Source organism: Zingiber officinale, chromosome 1B, assembly GCF_018446385.1.
Source record: "Zingiber officinale cultivar Zhangliang chromosome 1B, Zo_v1.1, whole genome shotgun sequence".
NCBI lineage: Eukaryota > Viridiplantae > Streptophyta > Magnoliopsida > Zingiberales > Zingiberaceae > Zingiber > Zingiber officinale.
The window spans coordinates 53,044,859-53,071,175 of record NC_055986.1 but is presented as its reverse complement, the minus strand read 5'-3'; the positions used below and the strand labels follow the sequence as shown (position 1 = coordinate 53,071,175).

Below are 26,317 nucleotides of genomic sequence, written 5' to 3'. Positions count from 1 at the left end.
ACAAGGCTGATGTGGAGAAACGATTAGGTAAAAGTATCAAGACACTACGATCTGATCGTGGTGGCGAATACCTCTTAGGAGAGTTTAGGAATTACTTATCAGAGGTCGGGATTCAATCCCAATTGTCTGCACCTGGTACACCCCAACAGAATGGTGTAGCAGAACGAAGGAATAGGACTCTTATGGAGATGGTTAGATCGATGATGAGTTATTCAGAATTACCAAATTCGTTTTGGGGATATGCTCTGGAAACAGCAGTGTATGTTCTGAACTTAGTACCTTCTAAATCAGTTTCTTCTACTCCCATAGAATTGTGGAATGGGCGAAAACCCAGTCTAAGACATATTCGGATTTGGGGTAGTCCAGCACATGTGCTGAAACCAGATGCTGATAAGTTAGAATCTCGTACAGAAGTTCGCGTGTTTGTAGGATATCCCAAAGGAACAAAAGGTGGTTTATTTTATAGTCCTAAAGATCAGAAGGTCATTGTTAGCACCAATGCCCAGTTTTTAGAAGAAGACTATATAATGGATCACAAGCCCAGTAGCAAAGTTGTTTTAGAAGAACTTAGAGAGGACACGTCTACTTTAGTACCAACAATACAAGATGAAGTACCACAAGAGACTGCAACACGTGTCACACATGATACACAACCACAAACAGTGCCTCGTCGTAGTGGGAGGGTTGTAAGGCAGCCTGAGAGATTCATGTTTTTGGGAGAGTCTTCGGACTTGATCCCGGGTAAACATGAACCTGATCCCCGAACATATGACGAAGCACTCCAAGATATAGATGCAGTATCTTGGCAAAAGGCAATGAATTTTGAAATAGAGTCTATGTACTCTAATAAGGTCTGGGAGCTTGTAGAACCACCTGATGGTGTAAAAGCCGTTGGATGCAAGTGGATCTACAAAAGGAAAAGAGGGATGACGGAAGGTAGAAACCTTCAAAGCTAGGCTTGTTGCGAAAGGGTACACTCAGAAAGAGGGAATCGATTATGAGGAAATCTTTTCACCGGTAGCCATGCTTAAGTCTATCCGGATACTCTTATCCATTGCTGCTCATATGGATTATGAGATTTGGCAAATGGATGTCAAGACAGCTTTCCTTAATGGAAGTCTTGAAGAGAACATCCATATGAAGCAACCAGAAGGGTTCATTGAAAAAGGCAAAGAGCATCTAGTGTGCAAGCTCAATCGGTCCATTTATGGACTGAAGTAAGCTTCAACATCTTGGATTAATGAAGTAATCCAGTCATATGGATTTATTCAAAGTCCGGATGAGTCTTGTGTATATAAGAAGTGTAACGGAAACGTGGTGGTATTTCTTGTACTATACATAGATGATATTTTGTTAATTGGCAACAATGTCAAGGTATTATCAGACGTAAGGGTATGGTTGTCCAAACAATTTGATATGAAGGACTTAGGAGATTATGCACACATTCTTGGGATCAAAGTTATAAGGGATCGTAAGAAAAGAATATTGTGTCTGTCCCAAGCTTCATATATAGATACAATCCTTGCTCGTTTTAGTATGCAGGATTCCAAGAAAGGTTTCTTACCTTTTAGACATGGAGTAGCTCTATCTAAAGAGATGTCTCCAAAGACGTCGAAAGAGATAGAGGACATGAAAGCAGTTCCTTATGCTTCGGCTGTAGGAAGCCTAATGTATGCAATGCTATGTATGAGACCTGATATCTGTTTTGCCGTGGGCATGGTCAGCAGATATCAGAGTAACCCTGGACAAGGACATTGGACTATGGTAAAGCATATATTAAAGTACCTTAGAAGGACTAGAGATTATATACTAGTTTACCAAGCAGACGATCTGCTCCCTGTGGGTTACACGGATTCAGATTTCCAATCAGATAGGGATAACAGTAAGTCTACATCAGGCTATGTGTTTACTTTAGGAGGTGGATTCATTTCATGGAGGAGTGTTAAGCAGAAATGCGTTTCGGACTCAACCATGGAAGCTGAGTATGTAGCAGCCTCTGAGGCAGCTAAAGAAGTAGTATGGCTCAGGAATTTTCTAATGGACTTAGATGTGATTCCTGGTTTGCCCAAAATCATCACAATTTATTGTGATAATAGCGGTGCAGTTGCAAACTCGAAGGAACCACGAGCTCATAAGGCAAGTAAACATATAGAGCGCAAGTACCACCTGATACGAGATATCGTGAAGCGAGGAGAAGTTGTCATCGCCAAGATTGCATCAGCGGATAACCTGGCAGATCCTTTCACTAAGGCCCTTCCGGCGAAAGCTTTCGATCGGCATGTGGAGGGAATGGGAATCAGATGTATGGTAGAAGATATGGCAGCTTAGTCATTAGTATAAGTAGGAGATTGTTGGAGTGTATACTGAAAGCCTAAGCTTTTGTAAACATTTGTTTTGAATAAAGAATCACATTTGGTCAAATTATCTACATTTGTTTGTAGTTGTTCAATTAATTTATATTGTAGATAACATAGTATGTGGTGTCACATACAGAAGATGATGTTATCAGTACCTTATAAATTATAAACAGTGGCTCACGACCAAAATGGAAAGGAACAAACCATTAGAAGGTCGTAGTGTAATTAAGTATCAGTTTATCTTGATTGTATAATTACACTAGTACACTCAGAGTGTATTGAGTAGGACCATTTGAGGTTGTTTCTTTTATACTGACTTTATAAAGAAACAAAGACCTCAGTTATTATGGAAGTGTGCGCTCTTAATCCTAATGTAATAACAAGCACATATATTTGATATTTATTTCTTTAATTTATCAATGAGTGAGATTTAGTTCGTTGAATCAATAAACCCGATAAGTTGGGAAATGGTATCACTTATAGTGTGTGTTGTTGATTGTAGAAAGAAACTGTGCCCTAGAGATACTAGGTTGATAATGTCCTCAAGAGGAGCTCATAAAGATTGTCATGTTAAACCCTGCAGGTGGACTTAATCCGACATGATAATAAGGTTGAGTGGTACTACTCTTGGACTTAGATATTAATTAAATGAGTTGTCAGTAACTCACTTAATTAGTGGACATTCAATATCTTAAACACAGGGAGACTAACACACTCATAATAAGAAGGAGCCCAAAAATGTAATTTGGGATTAGTGCGGTAGTTCAATGATAGTTCTCTAGTGGAATGAATTATCATTGATAAAATTAAGTTGTGTGTTCGGGGCGAACATGGGATGCTTAATTTTATCGGGAGACCAAAACCAATTCCTCCTCTCGGTCCCTATCGTAGCCTCTTATTTGTAGAGTTCTATACCTAACTATACCCACCTTCTATACCCACCCAATAGGGGCCGGCCAAGCTAGCTTGGGAAACAAGCTAGGGCCGGCCTAGGTATAAGATTGGGTGGCCGGCCCTAGCTTGAACCCACCAAAATAAATTAAAAAGAATTTTAATTTTTATTATGTGGAAGAAATAATTTATTAAAGAGAATTAAAATTAAATTATCTCTCTTGTAAAATTTACAAAAGATTAAAGGAAGAGATTAGATCTCTTTCCTTATTTGTAGATTGGTGAGGTATTTTATTTTCTCTTTAAAAATTATTCACATGTTGATAAAATTAAAATTATAGAAATTTCTTTTATTAACCATGTAGAGATTTTTAAAGAGAAATTTTAATTTTTAAAATTTCTGGAAATAAATTAGGAAGTTTTAATTGTTGATTGAAACTTGTCCAATTTGTTCTCCAATGATGTGGCCGGCCAATGTAGATTTAATTGGGAAATTTTATTTTATTTTTCTCAATTAAATCATGTCAAGGAAATTAAGGAAATTTTATTGTAATTAAATTTCCTAATTTGCCTAGGCCAAGGAATATAAAAGAAGGGGTGAGGGTGCCTTCATGAGATACAACCTCTATTATTTTCTCTCCCTCTTTTGTTCCTTGGTGTGGCCGGCCATCATCTCCTTCTCTTTCTCTTGTGGTGGCCGAATCTCCCTCTTCTATTGGAGTTCTTGTGGCGGCCGGATACTACTCGGAGAAGAAGAAGAAGAAGGAGAGAAAGCTAGTATCTCTTGGAGCTTGGTTAGTGTTTTGATTTTCTTCCTTGGTAAAGCTTTTTGGCCGAACTTAGCAAGGAGGAGAAGGTGGTTGGTGGTTTCTCATCTCGGAAGATCGTTGCCCACACAACGTTCGAGGTTAGAAGAGGAATATGGTAGAAGATCAAGAGGTTTTTCTACAAGCCATAACTAGTAATTTTTCTTTCCGCATCATACTAGTTATTTATGGAAATAATATCAAATACAAGAGGCTTACGTTCTAGAATTTCGAATATGTTTTTCGATGTTGTGTTCTTTTGTTTTTTCTTTTCCTTGTGATTTGATTGTTCTCTTCGGTTAACCTAAAGTTATTTTAGGAAATTAAATATTAGATTTCTATAAAAGGTTTTGTCTAGTCGGTGGTGGTTGCTCCCATATCCAAGAAGGCCATGTGCCTCGCCACGTCAGTACTGGGAACCAATTATGGGAATTAATATTTAATGGAATTAATAACTTAAGGAGACTTGGGTTGAACGTGTTAAGTTCCGCAGGAGATCCAAGTCAAAACCTAAAAGAACAAATAGATTAAGTTTTGGATCAAACGTGTTAAGTTCCGCAGGCGATCCAAAATTTAATTTAAAAGAACACATGGTAGCTAGGAAAAGGTTCAGACCTTTGTACAAAATTTTTGTACAGTGGAACCTATAGGTTTTCCGAGTAGCAACCAACAACATGGAGGTCAATGGTCAAGAGGGTCAACCCCAAGGTCGTGCCGGGCGGACAGAGGTCACGCCGAGCGGACTAGCGAGCCGACCGAGCATTCGACCGACCGAACATCCGGCCGTGAGGCTCCCAGGCCGGACGAAAGACAGCCCGACCAGGGGTCAGGTTTCTGATGCTCAAGGTAAAAGAGTCTCTGGGCCGAGCGGGCAGGCCGCTCAGCCGAGTCGCAGGATAATAAGGCGCAATCCCATCTGAGCACATGAGCAGGGCTTCCCCCCGGTCCGAGTTATGCGCATTCCCGGAGGCCATGAGCGCCGATCGAATGGTCCGCTCGAACCGGGAACAGGTAAGAGGCGCAAAGGGATAGCTAGTAACAATCATCCTCGAGACACCTGCCGCCGACAAACAGCATGGTCGGCGGCCGGAGAGGACAGAGTATCGTACGGTGGAAGTTTCCACCGTCACAGCAGGGATATGCTCGGGCGATTGTGAAATGGCGTCAGACATGCTTTTCTGACATAACCCTACTGAGGTATATTTGGGGAAGCGTGCACGCATCGAGAAGTGTGCCCGCATCTCCCCGAGGTCCTATATAAGGACCCCCAGACTTCGACGGAGTTATGCAATTCTCATCACTGTAGCCATAGTAGCGTTACTTTGCTCCTCTCATTCTTCACTGCCTGACTTGAGCATCGGAGGGTCGTCGCCGGGAAACCCCTCCCGGCTCGGCTTCTTTGCAGGTTCGCCGGAGATCCACATCACCCGTCGAAGACAGCGGAGAGCGCCACGTCCCCAGTATCCATCGACTCAGCGCTCGGACAGGATCAATGTGTTTATTATGTTTAAATAAATATATCAGATTCAGGAGAAGGATCTAATTTCAAATCAATTGTCAAAAACTCTAAAATGTTAACTTGAGAAATTTTTCTTGAAAAAACCTTACTTAGAAAACATCTTGAAAAATTATTCGTTTTGAAAAAATACATAATTTTGAAAGTTTTTAACAAACCAAATAATTAAAAAAAAACTTGCAAAATTATTTTGACTCCTTACTCTTAAAATTATTGTGAAAATCTATCTTGCTTAAAAATTTCTTTTGAAACATTTACTAAATTTTTTTTTTGGAAATGTTTACCTAAAAAAATCTTTTGAAAGCATTTTTCTTAGGAAAAATTTTCTTTAAAATTACTTTGGAAATCTTGTTCAGAAAATTTTTCTTTAAAATTATTTTAAAAATATTGCTTGAAATTTTTTTTAAAAAAATTATTTTTAAAATCTTGCTTTTAATTTTTTTTAAAATTACTTAAAAAAATCTCGCTTAGAATTTTTCTTTAAAATTACTTTAAAAATTGTGCTTAGAAAATTTTTCTTTAAAATTACTTTAAAAATCTTATTTAAAAAATTTTTATTTAAATTTACTTTGACAATCTTTCTTAGAAAGTTTTTCTTTAAAATTAACTTTAACAATCTTGCTTAGGTAATATTTTTTTTACTATGAAAATCTTTACTTAGAAAATTATTGGAAAATATTTACTAAAATATTATTCCTTTACAAATATTTACATAGAAATTTTTTTTCTTACAATTATTTTTGAATCCTTATTTATAAAAAAAATTTACTTAGAAATTTTTAAAAAAGATTACTCAAAATTTTTTAAAGAAGTTTACTTGGAAAATTCTTTGACAAAGCCTTACTTGGAATGCAATTTTGATAAAGCTTTACTTAGAAAATGCTCTTAAAAAATATTTGTAACTTTTTTTTGCTAAACTAAACTTTTGTTCAAACCTCTTCCTAAGTTCAATGCATACAAAGTGTATACTTTTAGTTATATTTTTGTATTAATGTTTGGTATTACTTATCCCATGTTATATTTGTCTTTTACCTTGTTTTTTTATGAATGTCAAAGGAGAAGGATAAGGGTTAATATAGAAAAAGAACAAACAAAAACTTGATTAAGTAAATCAAATTCAAAACTAACTTAGATCATTTGTTTGCATTTGGCATATTGGCTTTCAATATTATTTTTTTTTCAAACTTTAACTTAGATTGTCATTGTATTAAAAATAGAGAGATTGATGGTGTAAGTTGCACTAATGATCTAACTCAGGTTTTGATGAATGACAAGTGGATTAAAGTTAGAGTGTTAGTGGTTTAATTAATTTACCAAGTGTGCAGGAGTTGACGAGTCTAGAGGATCTAACACCGGACTGAAATCCAACTAGGTCTGCCGAATCAGATAGCTAGTATAAAGTCCAGATAGGTCAAGGAGTGACCCAATATTTGGTGGGAAGTCCGATTAAGTCCGTGGCACCTGACACCGGTCGAAGTCTGGTTGGGTCTGCAGACCTGACAACTAGCAAAAAGACCTGGTGGGGCAAAGGCAAGTCAAGAAACTACAGTTGATAAGTAAAAGGTAAGTAATTGGAGGAGAGATCCCATGAGAATACATTATCGATTGAGGGAATATATAGTAGGTGTCGGTCCAGCTTAGGTCTATTTGGGAAACATAAGCTGAGACCTTGACTAGATCCTAGTCTCGAAAAGACAGGATCTAATTACTACTACCACCTTATTGTATTATACTAACTCTGTTTTGTAGGATAAATATATTTTTGTTTGGACTAACTCTTTTTTTAGGAAAGAAGAGGCTGAAAAAGAGTGGTCCGGGTGCCCAGAGTTGGTCTAGAAGCCTGGACTAGTTTCGCCCGAACAGATACCTGGCCAGGCACTCGGGCGGTCCAGGTGCTCGAAGGAGCTCCAGGTGCCCGGACCAAAAAAGTTCATCCAGAAGATGAGTTGGAGAGCGATGATTGGGTGGCCCACGTCAACGGTCCAGGCGCTCGGAGGGGGTTTGGGTGCTCGAAGGTGGATAAACTTCGGGGATGAAGTTTCTACGAGAGCTCGCCACGTTAGCATGGTCCAAGCACTCGGGAGGGGATCTAGGTGCCCGGATAGGGCTATAAAAGGAGATTTCAATCAGTAGCTTCAGAATATAAAGTGCTACGACTTTCATTCTTGCACGGTGCTTCGAAAAAGCTCTACAATATTGTAACGCTCCTCCGATAATCAGAGATCAAATTTTATTCATTTTCTCTATTGTTGGTAATATTTTCTTATAGTTTTTATACTTTAATTTTGTAACATTTTGAACTATTAGTGGATTTCCCAACAAAAATACTCAACGAGTGTGGGTCTTAGAGTAGGAGTCATCGAAGGCTCCGAACTAAGTAAAAAAATTACTTGTGTTAACTCGTGCTTGCCTTTTTCCTTCTAGCTTCTTTCTCTTTATTTGTTTGTATCCCTCCCCCCTAGCATCTTTACAATCCAACATGAATGAGTAAATACTAAGCTCGAATATTTGTGAAAAATATTGAAGGTGAAAGGGTTTAAACTTAGTAGAGTATAGATAAAATATATGAAATTTAAATCTCCTAGTAGTAGATGTAGTAAAATAATTGTTGAGATAAGAGATACATGTTACTTGTAATGAGAGTTTTATGCATTTAAGACTGTTTTGCAAAAGGATGGAAGAATTGATAGAAATGTTTCATATAGAATACAAGTAGGATAGTTAAAATGGAGTAAGATGTTATAAGTACCCTGGGTTAGTTTTGATGTTGATCAATCGAGTTAAGTTAGGCTATGCAAATTTGATGGTTTGTGTCTAAGTGTGTAAGAACTTAGGAACACAAAAAGTCAAGCGGAAGACACAACGAGTGAGAAGAATAACACGGGATGATCGCCAACGAGCTCGATTTCGAAGGATGAGAAGTTACGGAAGAGTACACTAGTGGAGCGAGAAGGATGCACATGGTGTATCCAAGGGACGAGAAGCGGGGAGGAAGTTTGCTTTAGGAGAATGCTGGAGTTGGGTTCGGATGAGCTCAACTCTGGATGGTCAGACCATTACCCAAGGCGAACGGAGTCAAAAAATGATCAACTCAAAAATTGAGAATTCGAGGTGCCCCCATTGACTAGAGGCACCCTATTGATTCGAAGACCTAAGGCACCACAATTGATTGGAAGTGTCTCAGATGATTAGGAGTTGAGGTGCCTCATATCAACTAAGGCACCCCCAAAGCCAAGGAGACGTAGCGACGCAGATAAAAGTGGGAATCCACATCAACATACTCGAGGCGCCTCTGATGATTGAAGGTGCCTCCAATGTGGCCAAGTTAGCCGAACATTGGCGAAGCAGATAACATTTTAGCTGAACTGAGGCACCTCTGTTGTAACCGAGGCACCTCCGATGGAACTGAAGCACCTTTGAAGGCACTAAGGCGCCTCCAATGGAACTAAGGCACCTCTATTGGATTCAATAACACATTTTGTATTAATTTCTAAGTTCAATTTTAGCTGTTTGTGCTATCAACATTGTAAGGAGCTTCTCTGCCTCTGACATTGTTCAAGGAGTTTGTTAGTGTACTTCCAATTGCCTTAGATTAACAACCACCTAGGTTCTAAATCAAGTAAAATTCTATCTCTTACTTTATATTTTATTATTTATTTTTAATTAATATAATGTATCCTTGCTAAGTAGAAAGTAAGAGAAAATTGAATTTTAATTTGTAAGTTATTCACCCCCTCTAGTTGATTCACTCGATCCAACAGATGTTCAAGGATTCTTTGTTATCATAAAATATTTCTAAAGCTTTAAAGGTAGTTGTATAAAATGTCGGTGAGATATGTTATGCTATTTAAAGCTGAATTTTAGGTTATGAATTAAGCACACGAGCAGAAAATGAGAATTATAGAAATAAGGATGTTAAGGTAGAAGTTTGAATATACGAAGATGGATAAAATAAAAAATTAATTTATTAAAAAAGTCAACAATGTTATGCTTATTGAAGAAAATTATAAAGACACATTTCAGATAATGTGAGTATGTACTTAGATGATTAATAAGTGTCTAATGTCTAAATGATATAAAATAATGATAAATGTGTACAATATTCGAGGAAGGAGTTTTAAAAATAATAATAATAATAATAAAATATGATAAAATTTATTTAAATATAAATATTGATATAAAAAAAAAAATTAAATCCAATAATATAGGAGGATACCTGCAATCGACTTACTTAGTAAAGGCTTAGTAATTATTATTGCCATCCACTTGATGAATCATGTCAAAATAATATAAATGAAGAGTAATTTAAACTCTCTGTCAATCATATTAACATCAACCGCAATAAAATCACCTAACAACTTGTTTTTTTTTTTTTTCGATTTAATCACATAGGTTATATATTAAGTTGTGAAAATCCATAGACATGTGTATCATTGTTCATTGCAAAATAGCAATGGCAAGCCACTCAGAAAGAAAACAAATGCGAACCGTTCTTCCAAATGATATCAGACTGTAGATTACCTTTTCAACCCTACTAGAGAACTTCCTCAATTTTCTAGCGCCTTAGAGCGACTATTGAGTTGACGTGGACATGATCTTAATAGATTAATATTTATCAAAATGGCTAATGAGTTGATGTGGAGTTGAGGTTTATCTCTGCAAATTGATCATTTTGAATTGATGTCACTATATAAAATTTTCAATTAGATATTCATTTGATACTTCATTATTTGATAGTAACTAAGGTTTTATTTAAAAAAATTGAGATTCACACAATAATTTATTATAAAATTAATATATGAATAATTAATCTGAATATTAAATTTATTGTATGTAGTTTTATTTTATATTTTATATAAGATTACGTGTAATGGATTTAATATGTTGCGATTTTGTTTTTCAAAATTCGATATGATGAAAAAATCGTACACTCAACGAGAAAATTATGGTTTTGGTCTTGTAATTTGTATTTTTTCTAATTTTAGTCCTGTTGAGGGTTAATTTACTTTTTTAATCCTATAACTTATAATATTTTTTAATTTTAATCCTTTTCTTTAAAATTGAAAATTTTGACCGGTAAATATTGAGTTGGCGGTCATTAATTGCCTATCTGGAAAAACACTAAAAAAACGCCACTTCTCCCGCATTTCACGTGGAAAAAAAAACATAAAAAATGTCAAACCTAAACCTACGCCGATCCTCCATTCTCCCTTCTCCTCCTCTCAATCGCCCTTCTCCCTGATGTCGCCTTCCCACCGACCCCTGCAGGCTCCAGCGCCAAGGTCGGTGGAGCAGGAGGAGGAGAAGCTGGAGGGGGAGAGAAGGACTTCGGCGGCGACGCCTGAGGATGAGAAGGCCAAGGGCAATGATAAGGAAGAGGAGGAAGAAGAAGAAGGCGAGAAAAATGTGAAGTCGCCTCTGCCTTCAGAGGAAGAGGAGTCCGAGGGCAACGGCGGGGAAGGAGACACGGAAGGCTATGGGGAGAAAATAGTGGAAGCTCCGGTGGAAGTTAAGGCCAAGGGCGGCAACGGGAAGAAGGCAAACAAACAAGGGGGCAAGCAGGAAGGAACCACTGTCGCCTCCGGAGGAGATCGAGCTGCGCGTGTCCATGCACTACAACGGCTGCGCTAGGAAGATCAGATGGTCTTGAAGAGCTACGAAGGTACAACGATTCTACAATGAGCTTCGACCTTCAACATCTCCTCTGAAAACGATCGATGTTCCATGGCAGCAGGGGTGGCAGAGGTGGCGAGAGACTGGAGAGCCCGGAAGGTAGTGGTGAAAGGGAAGAAGGTCGTGGCCAATCCTTTGAAGGTGGTGGAGCATCTCGAGAGGGAAACCGACAAGAAAGTGCAGCTACTGACTCCTCTACCACCTTCACAGCTAGGGAAGAAGAAACCTAAAGCAAAAGATCAGATGAAGATGAAGAAGAAGAAGAAGAAGAAAGACGAGGAGAAAGGAAGAAGAAGACAAGAGAAGAGGTTCCTCAGCAAAATCCTCAATCCGCTCATCTCTTTTTTTTCTCTTCGATCTCTTCTTCTCCTTTTCTCTAAACTTTTTGCTACTTTTCTGCCGCCAAAGATTGTTGTAACTTCATTCCAGCTTCAAATGCACTGGCCAGCCTGCACTCGGAAGATCGCGAAGAAGATCTTAAAGATGCAAGGTTTCCCTCTGTCTCATTCCTCTGTTCCATAGTTTCTTAAACGGACACAAAAGCTATGAAAAGCTTGTGTGTGCCACGTAGGTAATTAATGACCGCCAACTCAATATTTACCAGTCAAAATTTTCAATTTTAAAGAAAAGGATTAAAATTAAAAAATATTATAAGTTACAGGACTAAAAAAATAAATTAATTCTCAACAGGACTAAAATTAGAAAAAACATAAATTACAGTACCAAAATTATAATTTTCTCTACACTCAACTGATTTTTATTTATTTATTTATTTATTTATACAAACTAGAAGATAAAAAAGACACCCTTTTCGTTTCGTTTCGTTTCGTTTCGTTTCTAAATGCTTTGTTGGCATTTGCATTGGCAGTAGCAGTGGATGTATAAAACCTTCAGATTCGCCAAATGCAAGAATCCCCATAGAATATTCCAGTCTCTTTAAATGGGTGAGCAGCAGGCGTTGGAGGCGGCCGACCTGAAGGCGGCGATGGTTGCCCCGGAGGCTAAGCCCATCTGCTACGGCGAGGTGGTCCTCCAGCCCTCTCCCGTGGAGCAGGCCTATGGCGAATGTTTGGTGCCTCCCCTCAATTTTGCTATGGTCAATCCCGGCGTCTACCGCTCCGGCTTCCTCGAACCCACTAACTTCCCATTCTTGAGAACGCTAAAACTTCAATCCATATTGTACGCCATTTCTTCACTTTTTGTTGATCTCCCTCTGATTCGTTGGAAGACGGTGGGGGTGGGATCGAGGGTTTCCATTGATTGGAGGCGTATTTGTTTTTTTTTTAAATAGGTGTCTGTGCCCAGATCCCTACCCGGAGGAGAACATGGAGTTTCTTCAGGGGAATGGGATTCGGCTCTTCCAGATTGGGATCGACGGGTACAAGGTATTAATTTGAATTTTAAAATTCAATTTATTTGTCTGCTTTATCTTATCTGTTCCTGGTGTAACCTGTTCTTCATTTTCTATTATCTAACATCTTGGATGGTTCTTCCTAATATTCTGTTTCCCCTTTTTGAAGATTTTGTCTAGATGCTTGCATCCTGATATTAACAGGAAGCCCTTTTTATTTTAATCATTCCAATGGATTGGGAACCAATTTGATATGCCTGTCTATATTGGAAATTCCAAACCTCTTCCCCATCTCCCATCGTGACCATATATCATGTCAACAAAACTATCAAATGGTTTAATTTGATTTCCTCACGTAGAGTAGTTATCGTCTGTATGAGGTTTTGATCTTCTAGATGCTATTACAGATTTGTTCGTAGATCACATGGATTGGTCATAGTCCGGGCATTATTATATAAACCAATTTTCCTTGTTTGTTTCTATGCTTTCTTTTGTTGTTCATTTTTCTTATTTCATATGGATGTTTGACTTGTTAGTTTCGGTTCATATTATTCATTGCCATATTAGTTTAATATGTATCTATATTTTTGAGAATTACTAACTTTCGTAAGGTACTTGTCAACAAAAATTTCTGGTATTACAACTTGCAATCCCTTGACTTTTAACTTTTGTAAACTGCTTGATTATAAATTATGGGAGTCTATTTTCAACTAAAATTTCCAGTATTGCATGCAAGCTACTTGACTTTTGACTTATGTAAACTATTGCATTTTGTTTTGCCATATAACAATCCATTAGCCAATTTACTTGATAACACAATTTCAAATATGCTTAAGATCTGTCTTTTTTCTTAATGTGATTCAAACAAGATCATTTCAAAAATTAGATATTTGATATATGTATTTAGTTAGGTCCAATTTTGGGGCAGCTTTACAAGAAAATGAAATATCAAAAATTTTGTTGATTCTGGCATACTCGATTTAAAGAGACCAAGGAAATTATCAATTGAATAATTCCACAACTTACTATGCTTATGAGAAAGTTGGAAGATCCTTCAATTTCTTAGATGCATTATGGTCAAATAAGAATGATCCAGGTGACAGGAAGGCATGAAAGTGACATGAGCTTGTGCATTTCTAATTAATATCCCTTTAGTCCATCCTTATCACGAATAAAAATGGACATGGACATGTACACAGAAACAGAATAGAAGAGTTTTACCACTAGCCATGTAGTAGACAAGGGTCCTATCAGTGTCTAACTAAACTGGAAAAATTCATGGTATGCACAACAGTTGAGTCCTTATATATCACTGTGGTTACCATTTTAAACAAGAAAATATTGCTAAACTCAATACCCATTGGTACACATTTGTAGCAGTGTAGTAGAGAAATAGTTCTTTTACCATGTTTACCACATCTACATGGTCCTAGATCAATTCTCTCTTGGCAACTTTTGATTGGATGACTCTACTGACCTTTGAAACTTATGTAACTTGGGAATTTCTTATCATTATGTGGACATTCTTTGCTCTGATATTTTTTCTATTTTATCCTGGCATGCTAATACATTGACATGGCACATGCCAGAAATTGATAGACTCATAGCACAAATGCTATAGGTGGTCAGTGACAAGGATCTTTCCATACTAACCATAGCTTTTCGGATTTTAGAACTGATTGATGTAGTTAGTTGCATGGCACAGAAGACTGACTAATATTAGTATCATAATAAAGCTCGAAATTTATGCTTTAGATCTGTATAGGCTAACTCACTGATCTGCTTTACTTGCATTTATGACAATTTCCATCTAATTTGGTTAATGTATCTAATCAAATTTTCTACTCAATAATCTTTCTTCCGTGGATTCGTACTCTTCTTCTTAGTTATTATTTGTGGCAGATTTAAGATGAGGAATCCTATATCCATAATTGATCATTACTTGTGCTTTTAGCAATTCTTGTATGTGTTTTCTCATAGATAGCTATTGCCTGCAAAATTTTGTGAATAAGATTCAAATGTTGAAGAATATATTTTTTTTAACACATGTAGGGGGACCATGTGGAGCATCACTTTCTTGTTCAGTTTTTAGCATTAACTGTTCTCTTAGTTTTGCTTTTGTCCAACAAGCATTTTTAATCACAACAGCTTCCTCTGCAGTACGTCGCAATTCCAGAAGATGCGATTCAAGAGGCCCTTAAAGTTGTTCTTGGTATGAAAAATTTGCAATTAAATACCCTTTATTCTTTACCTATGTTGTTTTCACTTCAGTTGTTTGTGTTCATGAGTACTCTGTTTTGAAACTCCAGATGTCCGGAATCATCCGCTTCTTATTCATTGCAAACGAGGCAAAGTAAGTCCCCCATTCTATTTCAATCAATACAGTCAGTTTAATGCCTGCAATACGTGTTATCATTTTTCCAATTTCCGTGCCAGCATCGAACAGGCTGCGTCGTAGGATGCCTGAGAAAACTGCAGCGCTGGTGCCTTGTTTCAATTTTTGACGAGTACAAGTGTTTTGCCGCTGTGAAAGCGAGAATTTCTGATCAGAACTTCATAGAGGCATTTGATGTAACAAGCCTGACCCAGATCCAGTAGCAAGAAAGGAACATCAGCTTTTCTACTCTGGAAGAGACGGGCCATTCTTACTGGAAATTAACAGGAAACCAATAATTCTTTCAATCAGTAAAAATTTGGAGGACTCATTTTCCCTAATAGGATAATTTTTTTCTGAGTTTTTCTCTAACAATTTTAAGCCCATTCCTGTGTTTTCTTTTCATTTTTTTTACAAAGAGAAAACTCACATCTAATTGCAAGCGGTTCACGTTTTTGGGAGATTGCTTGCTGGGTATCTGATCTGTAAGTGTTAGGTACAATTAAATATTTGATGGTATTGCCTTATAATTTGATGAACATATTCAATCCCCTATATTTTTTATTCAAATGCATGCATAAATTGTGATATTAGAAATGCTCTGGCTTGGATAGGCCGACGGACAAAGTCATGTATTGTAACTCATCTAGTTTGTATCGTAAATGGATCAAACATGCTATACTTAATTTAATTGCAATGAAAAATAAACTAAGTAAATTACAGCGGAAAATACACTAAGTAAATTGCAATGGAAATAAAATAATTAAATTACAATGAAAATAGAATACAAAATAACACACAAACAAAATAAGGTGTTTAAAGTGGTTTAGCTTCCTTTTAGGGTTCATACGTCCACGACGTATGATCCTTCGAGGGTGGATTAGTTTCGAATTCCTTCTACTAGAAGAGGAGAAATTATTGGTGCGGAAGCATTTGATGATCGAACCTATATTTTAATTATGCTAAAGGGTTCAAAGTTAAGATGTTTTGTTATCTAAAATGTTGAATGAGCTTTGCAAGAAAGTCCTAAGTGTACTTAGGTAAAAGTCCTAACTGCGGTTAGGCAGGTGAAAAACCCTACGGGATGGTAACCCTAGGTCCTAGGGGGTGGTAACTCTAGGTGAAGAAACGTCCTAGCTGTTGGTTGCTACTACGAATATCGTATCAGTTCCCTTGTACAAAAATTTTGTACAAGTCGTACTCCTAAACCATTCCTAATAACCTATTGTGTTCTTTAGAAATTAAATTTGGAATCGCAAACGGAACTTAACATTATTGATTCCAAATTCAACTTATCTGTTCTTAGTGGTTTAGACTTGGATCGCAAATGATGCGATCCAAATTCACCCATGTTACAAATTTAATTAAATATTAATTTCAGAGATTGACTTTCAGGTTAAACATGGTGAGACACTAGGCCTTCTTGGGTATGAGAGCATCCACCACTTCCTAGACAAAGCCTTTCAACGAAATTTAATATTTAATTTCCTTATAGTAACCCTAGGTTTAACCAAAAAAAATAATCGAATCACAAATTCGAAAAACAAAGGAAACACAAAATCGAAAACATAAATTCGATAACCTAGATTCATTAGCCCCTTGTGTTTGGTATTTCAAAATTCATACAAAGAAAACTAGTATGATGCGGAATAGAATTACTAGTTATACCTTTCTTTATAAGCAACAACCTCTTGATCTTCTATTGTATTCCTCTTCTTATCTCGGACGTTGTTTGGGCAATGATCTACCGAGATGAGAACCACCAAGACACCTTTCTTCGTGCAAGTTTCGACCACCAACCTTCAAGCTCTAAGGGATGCTAGAACAAAGCCTCCTTTCTTTCCTTCTTCTCCTAGCAAGAACCGGCCACCACAAGAACTCCAAGAGATGGATGCACTGGCCACTAAAGAAGAAGAGAAAAGGAAGAGTATAGGGCCGACCACACCAAGGAAAAGAAAAGAGAAACAATAGAAGAGATGTTATGAGGTGAGACACCTCTACCCTCTATTTTATATTCCTTGGTCTTGATAAATAAGGAAATTTAATTATTATTGAAATTTTCTTATTTTCCTTGCCATTGGTTAATAAGGAAAATTTAATTAAAAATTCCTTTTAACCCTTCTCATGGCCGGCCCCTACTAGTGCTCCAAATAAGGCAAGTTTTAAACACAAAATTAAAACTTCCTTATTTGCTTCTAGAAATTTTTAAAATAAAATTTCTCTTTAAAAATTCCTTTCATGGTTGGTTATAAAAGGAAACTTTTATAAATTAAAATCTCTCTATTAAAACATGTGGATGATTACAAAAAGGAAAGTTTTCTCAAAATTAAAATCTTCATTTCAATCTACAAATAAGAAAAGATATCAAATCTTTTCTCTTAATCTTTTGTAGACACTATAAAAGGAAAGATTTAATTTTAAAACTCTCTTTTAAAATCATGAGAATGGTTACATAAAAGGAAAATTTTCTCAAAAATTAAAATCTTCCTTTTAACTACAAATAAGGAAAAATATCAAACCTTTCTCTTAATCTTTTGTAGAAAACTATAAAAGTAAAGATTTAAATTTTAAACTCTTTTTTAAAACCATGGCTTCTACATAAGAAAAGATTTTAAAAAATAAAATCCTTTTATTTTATATGGTCGGCCACACCAAGCTTGGGCTCCAAGCTATGGTCGGCCACCCTACTTAGCTCAAGCCTTTGGCTTGGCCGGCCCAAGCTTGGGCTCCAAGCATGCTTGGCCGGCCACCTAAGGGTGGGTAGGAAGTGAGTATTTGGTGGATATAATTCTCTATAAATAAGAGGCTATAATAGGGACCGAGAGGAAGAATTGGTTTTGGTTTCCCGATGAAATTAAGTTTCCCGTGTTCGCCCCGAACACCCAACTTAATTTCATCAATAATAATTCATACCACTAAAGAATTATTATTGAACTACCGCACCAATCCCAAATTACATTTTGGGCTCCTTCTTATCATGAGTGTGTTAATCTCCCTGTGTTTAAGATGTCGAATGCCCACTAATTAAATGAGTTACTGACAATTCACTTTAATTAATATCTTAGTCCAAGAGTAGTACCACTCAATCTTATCGTCATGTCGCACTAAGTTCACCTGCTGGATTTACATGACAATCCTTATGAGCTCCTCTTGGGGACATTATAAACCTAGATTACTAGGACACAGTTTCCTTCTATAATCAACAACACACACTATAAATAATATCGTTTCTCAACTTATCAGGTCTCTTGATTTATCAAACTAAATCTCACCCATTGATAAGTCAAAGAAATAAATATTAGATATATGTGCTTATTATTATATCAGGATTAAGAGTACACACTTCCACAATAAAAAAGGTCTTGTTCTTTTATTCAATCAGTATAAAAAGAACTTACCTTAAATGGTCCAGCTCAATACACTCTGAGTGTACTAGTGTAATTTTATAGGCAAGATAAACTAATACCAAATTACACTACGACTATTCCAATGGTTTGTTCCTATCCATTTTAGTCGTGAGCAACTGTTTATAATTTATAAAGAACTGATAACATTATCTTCTGTGTGTGACATCACACACCATGTTATCTATAATATAAATTAATTGAACAACTACACTTAGCATAAATTTAGACATTTGACCAATGTGATTCTTTATTTCAAATTAATTGTTTACAAAAAGCTAGGCTTTTAGTATACACTCTAACAATCTCCCACTTATACTAAAAGACTATGCTGCCATAAATACTGGCGTGCATTTGATTCTCATTCCTTCATTATGCCCATCAAAAGCTCTTGCCTTAAGAGCCTTAGAGAAAGGATCTTCCGGTTATCATCTGATGCAATCTAGGCGACAACAACTTCTCCTCGTTGTACGATGTCTCGTATTGGGTGGTACTTGCGCTCTATGTGTTTACTTGCTTTATGGGTTCGTGGTTTCTTCGAGTTTGCTACTGCACCATTTATTATTACAATACACTGTAATAATTTTTGGGCAAATCAGGAATCACATCTAAGTCCATCATGAAGTTTCTGAGCCATACAGCTTTTATGACTTCCTCAGAGACTGCCACATACTTAGCTTCTATGGTGGAGTCCGAAAAAGCATCTCTGCTTAACACTCCTTCATTGTTATGACTCTACCTCCTAAAGTAAACACAATACCCGAGGTTGACTTACTATTTGCCCCTATCTGATTGAAAGTCAGAATTCGTGTAACCAACAGGGAGCAAATCATCTGCTTGGTAAACCGGCATATAATCTCTTGTCATTCTCAGGTACTTCAATATATGCTTTACAGCAGTCCAATGTCCTTATCCAGGGTTACTTTGATATCTGCTAACCATGCCCATGGCAAAACAGATATCCAGTCTCGTGCATAGCATACATTAGGTTTCCTACAGCTGAAGCATAAGGAACTGTCTTTATGTCCTCTATCTCTTTCGATGTCTTCGAAGACATCTCTTTAGATAAAGTTACTCCATGTCTAAAAGATAGAAAACCTTTCTTGGAATCTTGTATGCTAAAACGAGTTAGGATTGTATCAATATATGAAGCTCAGGATAAGCACAACATTCTTTTCTTGTGATCCCTTATTACTTTGATCCTGAGAATATGTGCGCATTCACCCAAGTCCTTTATATCGAATTTCTTGGACAACCAGACCCTTACTTCCGACAACACTTTGATATTGTTTCCAATTATCAAAAATGTCATCTACGTATAGTACAAGTAATACCACCACGTTTCCATCACACCTCTTGTATACACAAGACTCATCCGAACACGGAATGAATCCATATGACTGGATTACTTCATTAAACCGGATGTTCCAAGACCTTGAAGCTTGCTTCAGTCTATAAATAGACCGACTAAGCTTACACACTAGATGTTCTTTACCCTTTTCAATAAAACCTTCTGGTTGCTACATATGGATGTCTTCTTCAAGACTTCTGTTAAGGAAAGCTGTCTTGACATCCATTTGTCAAACCTCATAATCCATATGAGTGGCAATAGATAAGAGTATCCGGATAGACTTAAGTATATCTACTAGTGAAAAGGTTTCCTCATAATCGATTCTCTCTTTCCGAGTATACCCCTTCGCTACAAGCCTTGCTTTGAAGGTTTCCTCCTTCCCATTTATCCCTCTTTTCCTTTTGTAGATCCACTTACATCCAACGACTTTTACACCATTTTGTGGCTCTATAAGCTCCCATACCTTATTATAATATATAGATTCTATTTCACAATTCATCGCTCTTTGCCAAGATGTTGCATCTATATCTTGGAGTGCTTCGTCATATGTTCGGGGATCAGGTTCATGTTTACCTAGGATCAAGTCTGATGACTCCCCCAAAAATATGAATCTCTCAGGTTGCCTCACAATCCTCCCACTACGACGAGGCACTGTCTGTAACTGTGCATCATTTGTGTCACATGTTGCAGTTTCTTGTGGTATCTCATCTTGTACTGTTGGTACTAGATTAGACGTGTCCTTTATTATTTCCTTAAGAATAATTTTACTTATGGGCATAGTCCTTTTCTAAAAATCGAGCATTGGTGTTATCAATGACCTTCTAATTTTTATGACTATAAAATAAACCTCCTTTCGTTTCTCTAGGATATCCCACAAACAAGCGAACTTCTGTTCATAATTCCAACTTATCAGTGTCTCCCTTCAGTACAAGTGTTGAACTACCCCAAATCTGAATATGCTTCAGACTAGGCTTATGCTCATTCTACAATTCTATGGGAGTAGAGGGTACTGACTTAGAAGGTACTAAGTTCACTGTCATTTCCAAAGTATATCCCTAAAACGAATTAGGTAATTCTTAATAACTCATCATTGATCTAACCATTTCCATAAGAGTCCTATACCTTCGATTTGCCACACCATTCTTGTTGGGGTGTACCAGGTGCAGTCAGTTAGGATTAAATTCCGTCTTCTGATAAGTGACTTCTAAACTCTCCTAAGAGGTACTCGCCACTACGATTTTACCGTAGTGTCTTGATACTTTTACCATGATGTTTCTCCATATCAGCCTTGTACTCTTTGAACTTTATCAAAGCACTCTGACTTGCGGTGCATCAAGTAAATGTACCCGTATCTTGAATAGTCGTCTATATATATAAAAAATGAAATATTCGAAACCATCTCTTGTCTGGATAGTCATAGGTCCACACAAACCAGAATGAACCAATTCCATCACGTCTTTGGCTCTTTACCCCTTAGACTTAAAAAAAAAAAGCCTCTTGGTCATCTTTCCTTCCAAGCAAGACTCGCAGGTTGGAAAGTTTTCCACCACCAATGAGCCCAAAAGTTCATCGGCTATTATCCTTTGGATCCTACTCAAGTTAATATGACCTAACCTTAGATGCCAAAGATATGATTGGTTTATTTCCGAAGGTTGCTTTCTCTTATTAGAGTTAGAAGATGTGTTGTTAATTTCTATTTGTTGCATTGTGGGAGTTTTTTGGATTTATATAGATTGTCAACCAACATACCTATTTTTCTTGATAACAACTTTGTCATCAAAATAGACTGAATATCCATCCTTAAATAGTTTTAGAAACTGAAATCAAGTTCTTTCTAAAACTTGGTACGTAAAGATAATTTCTCAAAATCCATGTTTTATTCCTATCAAAGGATAAACATCTCCCACTGTAACAGCTGCTACTATTGCAGCAGTGCCCATGGTGATTTCCCCTTTATATAGTTGTTGGATTTCCTAGAACCCCTGCAATAAATTGTAGACATGATCAGTGGCTCTTGTATTCACACCAGGTACCGGTAGATAACACCACTAAACATGTTTCAACAACCAATGAAATACACCTTTATTGTTCTCATTTCTTAGAGGGCAGTCCACCTTAGTGTCTAAGTTTCCAATCATTATAATTGGGACTACTAAGTCTATTTTATAGTATAACAGATAGGGGATTGACAAACATTTGAAATCCTAAGAATCACAAAAATATTTGGTCAAGACCAACACCTCAAAATCCCCGTGAATTTTGTATGCCACGTAAGTGTGGATGTATACAAATTCAAACTTTAAGAGGAGATTTTATCCATTAATTTTATTATTTTGTCAACCTGACTTTATGACAAATAAAATTAATAGTTAGTCTGTCTTTGATCAAATATTTGGTCAAAACTTTGAATTTAAAATAATATTGATTCCTCAAAACAATATCATTTAAATTCACCAACACCTCAAACACCGTGAATTTTGTATGCCACGTTAGTGTGGACGTATATAAAATCAAGCATTTGTAAGAGGAGGGTTTTACCCATTAATTATCTTGTCAATCTATTCTTATGACAAATAAAATTATCTCAAACACCGTGAATTCTGTATGCCACGTTAGTGTGGACGTATACAAATTCAAACATTTGTAAGAGAGGATTTTGCCCATTTAATTTTATTATCTTGTCATCCTAACTTTATGACAAATTAATAGTTGGTCTTTCTTTGGTCACACAAATAATAGCAGTGACTCCGTTGGGGAGGATACTATTAAGTGTGCCTAAGTGTATACCATTACTTGATTACTTATAGGATTGTGCTCCTTCACCTAGAGAAGATCACACAAACCTAAACAATTTCCTATAATTACCCATAAAGGAAGTTTGATCTAGTGATCCGTAATCAAACTCATCCATTGTGGCGGAAGGCACTCAGAGCCAACACACAAGTTTGAATGCATCACCTACAAACTAGTAATTATAAAGGAAGTTTGATCTAGTGATTCGCAAACAAACTCATCCATTGTGGAGGAAGGCACTCAGAGCCAACACGTAAGTTTGAATGCATCACCTACAAACTAGTAATCATTCATAAAGGAAGTTTGATCTAGTGATCCACAAACAAACTCATCCGTTGTGGAGGGAGGCACTCAGAGCTAACACGTAAGTTTGTTGCATCACTTACAAACCAGTAATGGAGACCGTGGAATTTATTTACTAATCCTTCTCCCACTTAGTTATTTAAGTTGAGGAATTTTAAACTATGCAAGCACACATCACATGCACACACACATCACGGTAAATAAAAGTAATAAATATGGGAATTAATTTTCCAACTATTATGGTTTTTTCCATCACTACCCTTTGTGTGCTGCCAACCCTAGTTGCTGCCATCTTTAGCCACCGCAATCGGGTCCAGTCGCCGCATCCATCTTGCTTCTTTTTTCGTTGCGTCTCTGGTCCTCAAAAAGTACCATGCCTCGCAAGGATACGATCCGCAACAAAAATAGAATTTTAGACTTATCGATCTTATATTCCACAAAGGAATGTACATGTAATCTAGATCGAAACAAAAATGTAAAATCCTAAAACTAATACAACTCCTACTGTATTTAATACATACAATCATGCACACACATAAAATGCCCTTGACATGCCCAAGGGTCCAATCACCACAATATCTATAAGTCATAATAGTTGGAGCCTACAACCACAGAGGCAAACACACAGAGACAATACCATAAATTATGTATGACATGTGCATAATTTAACTGAAAACCAAACACATAGAGGCAAACCCTAGCTCTGATACCAATTGTTGGTTGTTACTAGGAATATCGTACCGGTTTCCTTGTACAAAATTTTTGTACAAATCCTGAACCATTCCTAACAACCTATTGTGTTATTTAGAAATTAAATTTAGAATCGCAAACAGAACTTAACATTATTGATTCCAAATTCAACTTATTTGTTCTTAGTGGTTTAGACTTGGATCGTAAATGATGCTTAACATTATTGATCCAAATCCACCGATGTTACAAATTCAATTAAATATTAATTTCAGAGATTGACTTCCAGGTTAAACATGGCGAGACACTAGGCCTTCTTGGGTATGGGAGCATCCACCACTTCCTAGACAAAGCCTTTCAATGAAATTTAATGTTTAATTTCCTTATAGTAACCCTAGGTTTAACCAAAAAGAACAATCGAATCACAAATTCGAAAAAAAAGAAACACAAAATCGAAAACATAAATTCGATAACCTAGATTCATTAGCCTCTTGTGTTTGGTATTTCAAAATCCATACAAAGAAAAATAGTATGATGCGGAATAGAATTACTGTTGGTGCAACCTTAGGTCAAGGTTGACCTGGTTGACCTGACTCGAGTTGACCTGACTCGAGTTGTGTTTTGATGTTTGACGAGAAGAGAGTTGTATTCTTGATGTTTGACAAGAATAGGTGTTTGGGAGATTGTTGGTGCAACCTTAGGTCAAGGTTGACCTGGTTGACCTGACTCGAGTTGTGTTTTGATGTTTGACGATGTTTGACGAGAAGAGAGTTGTATTCTTGATGTTTGACAAGAATAGGTGTTTGGGAGATTGTAGGTGTAACCTTAGGTCAAGGTTGACCTGGTTGACCTGATTCGGGAAAAGTCCAAACAGGGTGCTTGGCACGCGAAAAGTCCAAGTATGGAGACTTGGCACTGGAAAAGTCCAAGTACGGAGGCTTGGCACGGGGAAAAGTCCAAGCAGGTAGCTTGGCACGCAGAAAGTCCAAGTATGGAGACTTGACAGGAAAGTCCAAACAGGAGTTTGGCACGGGAAAAGTCCTGTGAGTGAAGCCAGGCAATGGAGAAGTCCCGGTGAGTGAAGCCAGCCATGGAAATCTGGTGAGTGAAGCCATTCGGGAAAGTCCCGTGAGTGAAGCCGGGCAGTTCGGAGTGAAGCCAGGCAGATTGGAAATCCTGGTGAGTGAAGCCAGGTGAAAACCCCAGTGAGTAAAGCTAGGTGAAAGTCCTGGTGAGTGAAGCCGGGCAAGGAAAAATCCAGATGGATCAAGGGTGATCGGACATCTGATGTTGAGAAGGTCAAGTAGGTCAAGGGAGTGACCGGATACTTGACACGAAGAGAAAAGTCCAAGTGGGTCAAAGGGATTGACCGGACACTTGGTGGAGAGTCTTAGCGGGTCAAGGGAGTGACCGGATGCTAAGCATGATGTACCAACAGGTCAAGGTTGACCGGATGTTGGTTCGGGAGACTTGGGACTTGGTTTGGGCAAAAACCAAGCTCTGGATCGGTCTGCAGACCGATCCAGTGATACGTTTGTGTATCTGATCGGTTTGGTGACTGATCAGACAACAAACAGAAGGCAAAGCGCATCGATTCTGTGAGCTTACTGATCGGTCTGGGGACCGATCAGCATGAAGCCTGATGGGTCTCCACGATCGATCCAGCTGTAGCCTGATCGGTCCACAGACCGATCAGGAAACGAACAGAAAGTTGGGCAACTTTCTGTGAAGCATTCTGATCGATCTAGGGACCGATCAGAAGGGTCCTGGACCGATCAGGGTGGAGCCTGATCGGTCCACGTTCGACCGTTGAGTCACAACGGGTCGCTCCGTCTTCTCCGCTGGCTTCTGTCTTCGCTGTGCAGGTTCGCAGGTTATAAAAGGAGATCAAGGCTTTGATGCTAACGCTCCTTTTTCCTTCTTCCTGTCCCTAAGTGCTGCTGTGCTTGAGCTTTGTTGAGCTTCTCCAAAGCTTCGCGTGAGCTTCCGGCTGGATCACCTGTTGTTGTAGGCGCTTGGAGCTGTTGCTTCTTCCAGTCGACGAGAAGGCAAGATTGTTTTTACACTTGTATTGTCTTCTGCTTTCTTGTATTTCTTGTACATTCATCTTGCTGTTGCAAGAGTATTGTGGCGAGGTTTCTCCACCCATAAGGAGTTATTTTTAGCCGGTTTTCCGGGGACTCATCCACCGACGGATTGACTGGACTCATCCACCTTACGGACACGCCGAGGAGTAGGAGCCCTAATCTCCGAACCTCGTTACATCGGTTTGTTTGAGGTTTGTCTTCTTTTCCTTCGTTTCTACGTGTTATTTTCCGCTGCGCTAACCTAGTTTGTAGAAACGCGACGATTTGGTGTCGGCTATTCACACCCCCCTCTCTAGCCTCCGTACGAAGGATCCCAACAAGTGGTATCAGAGCAAGGTTGCTCTTCGTCGGATTAACACCCGGGGGAGCACAAGCTAGAGAATGGATCGACTCGGAGAAGACATCACGATTCCACCCTTCTACGAGTGCTGCGACTTCGCGTATTGGAAGGTAAGAATGAAGTATTTTCTTATGACTAACCTAGCAAATTGGAATTGTGTACAAGTAGGTTTTATTCCTCCGGTGGATAGAAAGGGAGAACTTCTCAAGAAAAAGAAGTGGACGAAAGAACAAATCCACCAATCCACAATCAACGACGAGGTAACGAAAATCCTTGAATTTTCATTACCTAGTGATATCTTGTGTAAGATAGGAGGATACAACAATGCCAAGGAGTTGTGGAACAACTTGGCAAAGTTCCATGAGGGGAACTCCACTTCAAGCC

General features: G+C 37.7%; 1 protein-coding gene across 1 annotated transcript; it reads left to right on the top strand.

Annotated features, from left to right (window-relative positions):
• The first annotated feature begins 11,513 nt into the window (after positions 1–11,513).
• Positions 11,514–15,515, top strand: LOC122056591 (tyrosine-protein phosphatase DSP1-like). The gene is made up of 7 exons (XM_042618608.1): positions 11,514–11,551; positions 11,652–11,733; positions 12,112–12,422; positions 12,535–12,628; positions 14,755–14,806; positions 14,904–14,947; positions 15,031–15,515. Exons 3-7 carry the CDS (start codon positions 12,184–12,186, stop codon positions 15,190–15,192), a joined length of 591 nt encoding a protein of 196 aa, XP_042474542.1. The 5' UTR covers positions 11,514–11,551; positions 11,652–11,733; positions 12,112–12,183; the 3' UTR covers positions 15,193–15,515.
• Positions 15,516–26,317: the final 10,802 nt, after the last annotated feature.

What these genes read in the sequence shown, in the direction of transcription:
- LOC122056591 (XM_042618608.1), top strand. Translation starts at nt 12,184, where the DNA reads ATGGGTGAGCAGCAGGCGTTGGAGGCGGCCGACCTGAAGGCGGCGATG. An exon ending in GGCCCTTAAAGTTGTTCTTG is followed by an intron (nt 14,807 to 14,903) that starts GTATGAAAAATT and finishes TTGAAACTCCAG; the next exon opens with ATGTCCGGAATCATCCGCTT. An exon ending in TTCATTGCAAACGAGGCAAA is followed by an intron (nt 14,948 to 15,030) that starts GTAAGTCCCCCA and finishes TTTCCGTGCCAG; the next exon opens with CATCGAACAGGCTGCGTCGT.